The sequence below is a fragment of the Elephantulus edwardii genome, unplaced genomic scaffold (genome assembly GCF_000299155.1).
Source record: "Elephantulus edwardii isolate Elephantulus edwardi_28Jun2011 unplaced genomic scaffold, EleEdw1.0 scaffold00058, whole genome shotgun sequence".
Lineage (NCBI taxonomy): Eukaryota > Metazoa > Chordata > Mammalia > Macroscelidea > Macroscelididae > Elephantulus > Elephantulus edwardii.
The window spans coordinates 3,534,944-3,545,509 of NW_006399808.1; the positions used below are offsets into that span (position 1 = coordinate 3,534,944).

Below are 10,566 nucleotides of genomic sequence, written 5' to 3' on the forward strand. Positions count from 1 at the left end.
CTGTATGCACTGGAAGTGCCAAACTTTCATTTAGCAGCTAAGCTCTAACCATTTGCTCCACTCAGAGTCTTTGGACCTGAGTCTCTACTCTCAGCTCTGCCACTTACTAACTCTGAGACCCAGACACCTTAATCTCAGTATAGGTTAATCTCCTGATCTGTAACATAGGGATATCAGCAGTATCTACCTTGTTGTTGTTAAGTGCCGTTGAGTCACAGGCAACTCATAGTGACCCTATGAATGAAAGTCCTGGACACCTGTATAACTTCCGTCCTTTCTCCACGTTCATAGGGTTTCCAGAGGCAAGCTATTTTGAAAGTAGATGCCACTCCTGCTTCCAAGCTTGTATTAATCAGGGAGCTTCACCAACACTGCCCACCATGGTTAACAGTATTCGGCTTCACAGCAGCCATGAGTTACCTCTGTACAGCAAGTGGACATACCAGGGTTATACCTTGGGCCTGAGAGGATTTGAAGCTAGGGCCTGGAGCAGGCTCCGCAGGCTCGACCCCACCCTTAATTACCCTTACTCTAGGGGTCAGGTATCCACCTTATGGATATTAAATGGGGTAATGTAGGAAAAGGGAGTGCTGGTGGCGGATCCTGTAGGGAGTTGCACTGCTAACCAGCAGGCAGCTCCTCTCTGCCAGTTCAAATCCACAAGTGCTGCTGTGAGAGAAAAATGGTCAGTCTCCTCCCATGCATTTGACCGCTTCCAAAACCTACAGGAGGGTCAGCTGTAAGTCTATTTCTGCTCATTGGCAATGAGTTTAATCTGTGAAAAACTCTTCAAAAGCTACCAGACACCAATTAAGTTGCTGTTGAGCTGACCCAGGTTAGAGCAGAACTAAGCTCTGGAGAGTTTTCAGTAGCTGACTTTTGGGACATTGATTTCTAGGACTTTTTTTCAGAGATGGCTCTGGTGGACACAAAATTCCAGCCTGCCTATTAACACTTTTTTAACAATTTGCACCAGCAGGGACTCTGGACATTGAGTCACTGCTAATAGCTGGCATATGAAAAACAGCAGGGACATGTAGGAAGATATATCCTCTGAAGCAAAGCATCCTGGCCTCACATTCCTGTGTCACTTCAGGCGTTTGTGTAAGTTTGAGCCAGTTCCCTAGCCTTGCTGTGTTTCTGATTACTCACTTATAAAATGGCATGATCATATCTAGGATTGTTCTTTTGTCATCCAGATTAATTGTCCAGCTCTCTGATACATAGCAAGTAATTGCAAAGACCATGTACTAGAACAGGCACACCTTAGTCTCTAGACTGACATCTTTGCACTTCAGCACTCTGGAGAGGTCCCTGACAGATCCTAATGCAATTTGTCTCTTGATTTCTTGGCTGCTTGTTCCAAGACTGTGGCTTATGGAGCCAAGCAAGCTGAAATTGCTATCAATCTCAGTCTCTTCTCTATCTATCATGGTGCTGCCAATTGGCCCAGAATTGGTGAGAATCCTTGTTTCTTGATGTTGAGCTTCAATCCATATTGAAGACTGCAGTCCTTGACTTTCTGCAGCAGATACTTCAGGTTCTCCTCCGTTTCAATGGGCAAGGTTGTATCATTTGCATAATGCAAGTTGTTGATGAAAAATTGATGCCTTTGAGTTGTGATGCTATAGAAGAGGTGAACATACCATGGATTTCTGGGAGAACAAACAGGTCTGTCCTGGAGAGGTTGAAACAAACTTGCTCTCTGGAGGCAATGAGTTTGAAGATCTATCTCACATACTTTGGACATGTTGCAAGGAGGGACCAGTCCTTGGAGAAGGACTTGGAAGGGTTGGGGGACAGCGCAGGAGAGAAAGACCCTAGATGAGATGGATTGACACAGTGACTGGGGTAGTAGAGGCAAGTGTGTCAGAGACAGTGAAATTGGCTCAGGATAGGACAGAGTTCAGAGCTCTTGTGCATAAGGTCGTTATGAGTTGCAGGTGACTTGAAGGCACATAACAACAACAACTAGGATTGTGGCAAGAATAAAATCAATGTGGGTCATTATAAGCACTGAGTAGAAGTCTTTCCTGTGGGGTGTCTTCTGTTGTGTGGGTTGACCGTGATGTGAAAATGGAACTCTTTTGTGGAGTGCCCTTTCTAGAGTCTTTATAGCCTCGCCAGTCCTTCATATACAGTTTCCCCTGAAATTGGTTAGAGTATGAATAGAATGCGCCTCCAGGAAGGGCATCTGACACATACCCTGAGAAATCTCCCTGACCAGAGAGTCAGATAAGTGACTGCACACCAGCTGGATGATTCAGAGGTGGAACTGGCCCCAGTGAATGCTCAGAAAATTAGTTCCTTTGGGAGGAAAAAGAGGGTGTCAGACAGCCTGCACGGGAGCTGCAGCCAGCTTGCTCCCTGGCTCCCCTGGGGCAGGCATTAGGATCCAGGATCTGTGAGGAGCAGTGAGCAATGCAGAATAGAGTAGAACTGTGTTGAGTAGAAATGCAGATTTTGATTCATTCCCTCATCCGGAGCCAGTGCTGATCCTCATGGTGTGGGTCAGAGGGCAGGAATCTGGGAGGCTTTAATGACTTGGCTTCAGGGCGTACGAGACTGACGTATCTTTGGGTGCTGTGCATCAACCACGTATAACTGGCCTGGAGGGTTTTCTTGACTGTAATCTTCCTAGAGAGCAGTGGGTCTTGTTCCTAAGGAGTTGCTGGGTAGTAGGTTCAGACCACTAACCTATTGGTTGGCATCTGAGTGCTTAAAACTTGCACCACTAGGACATGTCGTGCTGGCTTTGGACAGTGCTGTGTTGAGAGCTGCGTCCCACCCATACCATGTAACCCACTGTGTTGTGTCACAAGCCCTTCTTTTATCTCGCGGCTGGGAACATACTTGATTTTGACAGTCACTCAAACCAAAGAGAGTTTATTGAACTTAGTCCCCATCCCTGGGCAGCTGAGGGTCGTCAGGGCCCCAGAAGACGTCCTGCCTGACCTTCACAAGGGCACAAGTCCTGTGTCCCAGAGTACGTCAGTGTCCCTGGGTTACACGCATGAAACAGGATGTCAGCTCCTGACCCTGCACCACATTTTACAGATTTAGGTATAAAAGCACAAGAGCGTGATTCTGCTCTTGATTGAGGTGTTGTCTTCTAGAGATGGATTTTATGGCTTGTGGGGGTAGGGGAGGTAGCATCAGATGCTGTTTCCTGTAAGAGCACACAGCATGGTGTTCCCTGAGGACATTTTTCATCCTGGGGCAGGTGATCTGGGCCATTGTGCACTGTGCGGCCTGAGGCTGCACATTTACTGGCATCATCAAGTTGTGCTCACCTTGCTGGTGGGCAACTCCCCCAAAACCTGCACACCTAGGCTGGTCAGGCAGGTCCTGCCGGCAGTTGAGTTGGAACAGGAGGAGCCTGTGGAGCATGTCCAGCCTGGTTGGGAGGGAAACGGAGGCTGAGGACTCTGCAGGACGCCTCGTGCACTGTCCTCCTCGGCTGGGGCTTCTCTCCTTGGCGCTCAGGTCAAACCCTTCCACTATGTCCACCAGCCTGACGCAGCGTGTCCAGGAGCGAGTGACAGCTTGGCTTTTAGACCAGGAGAGGATACAAGGATCTGGGCTAAGACAGTGCTTTACTAAAGGTATCAAAGGCAGAGTGGGAATGGATGGGAGTCTTCAGGGTCCTGTGCTTTGGTCACCTGAGTTGGGAACATAGTTTAGGATGTTGGGTGCTCGAGTGTGTGCAAGCTGGAGCCAGACTGTCTGGTGAGCAGCTCAATCCCAGCTCCTCCTCAGTGGGACTTGGTGAGGTCTCTACAGAAGGGATACTAATGATACCCACTTTACACATGGCCGTGAACAGCCAGTAGATCAGACCCCACCACATTGCCTGGCTTGCCCTGAGGGTCGTCTGAATGCTCATTCAAGCTTTTTCCTCCCACCAGGGACCACCGGGAAGGCTCCGTCCCCACCGCCCCTCCTCACCGAACGGCAGGTCACTGAGAAGGTGGAGAGCCTTTCCATGCAGCTGCGGATGATGACTCAGGAGAGGAACGAGCTGCGGAAGCGCCTGGCCTTTGCAGCACATGGGACGACCTTTGACAAAAGGTAGTAACCCAACCAGCTAAGGCCCAGTAACCCTGACTCTGCTCAGGCCCAGTGGGTGGGGGGAGCATATTGGTACCAGGGCTGTCACCTCACCCCACAGTCATTCCTGTGCCCCCATCTCAAATCCAGCAGCAGTGTCCCAGGCTTGGGGTGGGAGAGGGACACAGGCAGTCAGACCAGGAGCGGTGGCTCATGACCTGGAATTGAGAGGTGTGTGTGTGTGTGTGTGTGTGTGTACGTACGTGTACACATGTTCGTGTGCATCTCTGTGCCCCGTGACACATATCGAGAGGCCCCTGACAGTGATGTGCGTCAGTGGAAGAAGAGCCTGCCCAGCTCTGATCTGTGTTCTGGCTGATCCTGTTCTGCTGTCCCCCATCACTGCTGGTTGAATGACCATGGCCTCGTCTTCCCCCTTCGTCTGCTTCCACGTAACACACACTGACCCATCTGACTGAGTCCATCTGCCTGTCTGTCTATGTGCCGTGGTCTTCCCCTAGATCCTAGCTTGCTTCACTCTGAGTGGGTCTTTGTGTGCTTTGTTGTTGTTATGTGCCATCAAGTCACCTGCAACTCATAGTGACCCTCTGTACAGCAGCTCTGAAGCCTGCCCTGTCCTGAGCCAGTCTCACGACTCTGACATACCTACTCCCCATTGCCCCAGTTACTGTTTCAGTCCATCTCATCTGGGGTCTTCCTCATCTGCACTGTCCCTCCACCCTTCCAAATTTGTCCTTCTCTGCTCGCCATCTTTGACTCCTTCTTTCTTTGTCACTAGAGGTGATGATCAGAAAAGCACGGGAGTGGGGCATGGTGGCATCACAGAGGAGGAGTAGACAATGCAGGACTCCGTATCCCTCTGAGATGATGCTAGCAGGGGCTTTGAGGGGACAAGGTTAACTCCTTGATCCACCTGCTTTCCTTAGGAATCTCCCCTGGGATGGTGTCAGGGCCACACAGCCCTATCCAGGGGATGGTTTTGATGAGAATAGGATCAGTTAGATGGTACAAGGCAGGAGGATTGAAGACACAGAGGTTCTTCAGCAAGTGTTGGCAAATGTTGGCCCAGTTTGGCTTACTGCATGCTTTTATAAAGTTTTATTGAAACACAGCCATGCTGTGTATATTTGTCTGTGGCAGCTTTCCTTCTATAACTGTCATATTGAGTAGTTGTGACAGGGATTATACTGTCCAAAATACTTATTCCTTGACCTTTTATAGTTGCTGAACTCTGGGTTAGGGCAGGAGTTTTCAAGCTTGAGCATGCATTATAATCAGCAGGTGAGCTTAGTAGCTACAGATTGTTCACCATCACTATGCAGCATCTGATTCAGGAGCCCTGAGGCTGGGCCTAAAACCCCAGCCAGACTGTACCTCTGACAGTTTCCCAGGTACTGCTAGTGTGCCAGCCTGACTCCTTTCTTGGGGAAACACTGCTGCTGGGTCCTGTTCTCAACCTTGGCTGTGCACTGGTATCAACTGGGGGCTTGTAAAGGCCCCAAAATCATGGTTTTATCCAGAGATGCTGATGTAATTGGTCTGAGTGGGTTTCTAAAAAAGAAATTTATTCTTGGCATTGTTGAACAAACACATAGAATATAGCATGCATCAGTTCATCTATTTCCCACTTCTGCAGTTCAGTGACATTGATTATGTTGAGTTGTACAACCCTTCTCAAGTGCTTTTCTCTTTTGTTCCTTCCATATTAACATAACCTCACTGCCCCTTAAATTTTCTATCTGATCTGTCCAGTGATGATGTAACCCCATGAAGATAGATCTCAAAAAGCGTATAATACTCATGTTAGGCCTTCTACACTCTATTGATGGCCTTGAGAAGACTTCAGGAACAATTCCAGTTTAAATGTCAAAGATTATCTCAGAGCAGTAGTTTGAATAATTGATTCAGCTTTCATAGCTGCAGAGAATCTGTTGAAATTTTACTCTTCTCTTCCCTGTTTCGATTAGGGTTCTTAAGAATCTTTGATCATAATGTTCCATCCTAGTGGCTGGGGCACCATCTGTTTCTTCCGGTCTCATGACAGAGGAGGCAGTTACGTTCACGGGGCAGACGTTCACTAGCTTCACATTCCGTTTCCTCCTCCTGCCTTTCACTCTCCCCCCTTCCCCTCTTGTTCTCGGTAGATATTAGATGGCTGTTTGCTAGCTTCAGCGCCCCAGGCACTGAGCAACACACCTATCTGATCCTTAAAGAGATAGAATGCAAGCACTAAACAGGATACGAAGCCAATTAACTGGACTGTCATATGAAACCCAGAGCCTGCAGCGCCAAACCAAGGAGCTGAATTGAGGAGTTGATTGAAGCAGCCTTAGGAGCTCTCTTTTCTTTTGGGGAGGACAATGTAGAGCATCGTTGATATTTTACAAAAATTTTATCATTCCCACTTTTTACAGGTATACAGCTTACTGACAGCAGTTACACTGATTGGCTGTTTTTCCATTTTATTTTATATATGTTCATGTTATGACAATAGAAGGCAGAACGTAAACCAATCAACCAATCTCCATGTGCAATTCCATGCTGGTCGCTTAGATTCTTGAAGTTGTGTCTCACCCTCCTTTTCTAGATTGTTCTTCTCCATCAATGCAGACTCACTGCCCCCTAAATTACCTATCTGGTCCTTAAAGTTGCTCTTGTCAGTTTGATCCCAGAGAAGAGCACAATCCTCAAGGGAAAATGTTTTACTGATTATGCTAAACTAGTGTGGTTCAAATCCATCAGCTGCTCTGTGGGAGAAAGATGGGCAGTTAGTTTCCTCCTGTGTGATTAACTGCCTCTAAAAACTCACGGGGGGTCACCTCTGACTCAGTGGAACACAGCAGAAACAACAACAGCGACAACATTGCTTGGATTAGCTGTGGTTATGTAATATGTAGCATGAGTTGTGTGCCTGGTGGTATAACTGCTAACTGTAGGGTCAGCAGTTTGATTCTACCAGCTACTCCCCAAGAGAAAGATGGACAGTAAAAGTTTACAGCTTCGAAATCCCAAAGAGAGTCCCTGTGAGTAGGAACCAGCTTGATGTTTGGGGGCTTGGTTTCAGGGTTTATTGTTTGCTTTAAAGAATTCAGACAATTCTTTAAAAATATTTTAGTTTGAATCAAAGTTACAAAGCATATTAACTTTTCATTCAAACATTCATACACATCTTGTTCTACAATATTAGTTTTATACCCACAGTGAAATTGTCCTTTTAACACTTCCTTCCGTTCAGGGAGTATTTTTTATTTCAGTGAAAAGTTAAAGATTATCTCAGGGGTTTATTGACTCTCGGTGACTCCAGGAGACCTGGATTCTGTGTGCCATACATTTTCTCCTTATATTATCGGTGTTTGGTAGGTACCCTATAGTGAGGATCCCTGTTCTGAAGAGGGGAAGCTGGGCCCCCACCGCAGTATGTGGTGGGATTTACCGTGTGGGATGGTTTCTTGGAAGCTCCAATAAACAACAATGTCCCTTCTCAGCTCTCATGGTGCCCGAGGAACTTCTGGCAAGCTCCCTTCACGTTAGCTTCTGGTTCTGATGGTCTGGTGAGGTCAGGATGTCAGGCTTTATCAAGCATCCAACTTAAGTTTTTCACTGGAGACCAATTTTTGTTAGCTGCTGGGCTGGAGTAGCTCTAGGAAGCTTTGTGGAAGAGACAGGACATATTTTCTCAGCTGAGAGAAGACGATTATTGGTGCAAATCTGGGGGCTGTGTTCATGGGGCTGTCTTCCTCTCTGGGCCAGGCCCTACCACAGGCTGAATCCTGACTACGAGAGGCTGAAGATCCAGTGTGTTCGGGCCATGTCAGACCTGCAGAGCCTCCAGAACCAGCATACCAATGCTCTGAAGAGATGTGAGGAGGTGGCCAAGGAGACCGACTTCTACCAGTGAGTGGGGTCTGCTTACAAGGGCTCCCCAGTGTCCACAGAAAGTATCCCAGGTGCTGTGTCTCTGGACTTGGAGCTGAGGGTTCAGGATCTAGTGCTACCCCTGCCGCATAGGAGGTACTCAGTGTTTAACAAATGGCTTTGTGCCTCAGTTTTCCTATGCATAAAATAAAGCTCTTAATTCACCTCATATGATTGCCTGTTTCTGGAGCATGGTAGATATGAAGTGGATGTAAAACACCAGGCAGTGGGCAGGGAGCTTCCTGGCTTCTGGGTCACTGTTCAGGGACTTTGCTGCAGCTTGTCAGGCAGGTACCCTAAGAAGTGATTGACCAGCTTTCCACTGATGTTAACTCAGGCCTCAGTACTGGGAGGTGCCAGGCTTATATAAGGTTGAGTATTCTCTTGTTTTCTTGGCATCATCAGACTGACTGCTCTGTGGTTGCTTCCCCCTCATCACGACCCTGCATTGGGTTTCCGAGGCTGTAAATCAGAAAGGCAGGAGGCAGCCCCTCTTCTTCCTGCCAACTGCCAGAGATGTGTGCGTGGTCTGTTGGTTTGCGGCTCCGCTCACTACACAGACCATGCCCCCAGGGCTCCCCGTGTGCCTTTGGACACACACACACACACACACACACACACACACACACCCCTTTCTTGGTGTCTGGAATTTGACCAGTGCTGGGCTTTGGCCAGACTCTAGGTGCTGATGACTGGGCTGTGTTGGCTCCCACCTGCTGTGGGGAATGTGGGCACCTAGAGAGTCTGGTGCTGCCTTTGCAGGGAAGCAGGGATGGGGTCGTCTGAAGCTCTCTCACCGCTATGTGTTATTTGGTGGTTTCAGCTCACTCCACAGCCGGCTCCTGAGCGACCAGACCCAGCTGAAGGATGATGTGGACATGCTGAGGCGGGAGAACGGGCAGCTCCTGCGGGAACGAAACTTGCTGCAGCAATCATGGGAGGACATGAAGCGGCTCCACGAGGAGGACCAGAAGGAAATTGGTGACCTCCGGGCCCAGCAACAGCAGGTAGAGCTGGGTGGGATGTCGGAGGGCAGATCAAAGCTAGCCACGCATCTACCATATAAACATATAAACATCCATATAAACACTTGCTTGCCCATCCATCCACCTAGGTGCTCACCCACCCACCCATCCATCCCTCCACTCAGCCAGCCAGCCAGCCACTCACTTCGTTCATCTACCCCCATAGCACACCTATCTATATACTGACTTACTTAGCTTGCCAGCTGTCTGTCTATCCAGCCAGCCATTTGTTTGTAGTCTCCTTTCTAGGATGCCTGCCACATGTGAAGCACTGTGAACTAACTCTTGGCTTTGCCCTCCAGGAGTCCAAAATCCAGTGGGAGAGACAAATACGAATGAAGTAATCACACACACTACAGTATACACTTGAATGTTTAAGGGCTGTTAAGGAGAGTTCTTTAGTACACACGGTAGTAGGCAGTGTATAGCAGGTTTGGCTTAGTCCAGAAGGCTGTAGCTTATTTCCTCTTAATGGACCAGTTAAGGTTATGGATTGAAAAGAAGCTTGGGAATAATAAAGACTTGTGCAAATAGGCAATAAAACAAATATCACTGCTCTTTTTCTGTGTAGGAATGTGACCTGTTACTTGCTCCCTTCCAAGTCAGTGTTTTCACTTTGTTGAGCTCTTGGATAACTTGAACTGAAAGCTTCAGTGGCTGGCCAGTCAGGACAGGGGTCTGTCGTAAATAATGTGGGCAGGTGGTAAGCATTCTGCAGAGTGGACCTATCACAGTCGTTCATGTAGCAGTGATTCATTGGACCCTTTGGTGTTGGTTGCTGGGTGTATAGTCATGAAGGAAATAGAAGTTCCTTTTCTCATGTAGTTTGTAAGAGGCTGCCTTGTGGTGGTAGTGAACCAGAGACTCAGGACCGACCCATAGCTGATCCTCCCTTGAGTTTTCAGAGACAGTAAATTGCACACCTTTGTGTTGGCAGTGCACTTCCTTGCCACTAAGCCACTAGAGCTCCTTTAGGCGTGTGGAAATGGCAAGTGCAGTGTTTTTTGTCAATAGCTACTATGAGGTTTGGGGTTGGAAGACATTCCCAGTGCCTTTGCAGCTCCACAGGGCCTGGTGGTGGTTCAGCAGAGAGCCCCTCCCCACCAAAATCACATATGGTCCATGCAGAGTTCAAGCAGCACTGTTAGGTCTTGCTGGCAGCAATGCTGTTCTATAACAATCAGAACTTCTCTGATCATTTTAATAAGGCATATTCATTGTTTTCTTGGCATTTAAGCTTTTTTTTTTTAATTGAAACAACTACACGTTTGCAGAAAAGTTACTAGAATTCCTGTCCCCTCGCTACTCCCATATCATTCAAGAGTCTTTTGTTTGGAGGGTATTAATTTAGGTTAATGAGGGTAGAGAATTTTAGGAAAAGACAGTAATAATGGTGATGTGGAAGCCAGTGAATTGTAAATGTGGAGGTTGTTCTGTTGATTAATGCTTTACTGTATAGATTTTTTTTCTATAATTATATTTTATTAATTTTCATAAACATTTACAGAGATTTTGGGCTTCCACTCATTCATTGTTGCACTATTCTCTCTACCCT

At 47.5% G+C, this 10,566-nt stretch overlaps 1 protein-coding gene across 1 annotated transcript in view; it reads left to right on the forward strand.

The window, feature by feature from the left end:
* DLG5 (discs, large homolog 5 (Drosophila)) overlaps nt 1–10,566 on the forward strand; it is a 214,335-nt gene that overhangs the window by 134,580 nt on the left and 69,189 nt on the right. Inside the window, exons 3-5 of the mRNA XM_006887475.1 lie at nt 3,909–4,071; nt 7,822–7,965; nt 8,810–8,993. Coding sequence (XP_006887537.1) covers nt 3,909–4,071; nt 7,822–7,965; nt 8,810–8,993 — 491 coding nt within the window. The remainder of the gene's footprint in view (nt 1–3,908; nt 4,072–7,821; nt 7,966–8,809; nt 8,994–10,566) is intronic.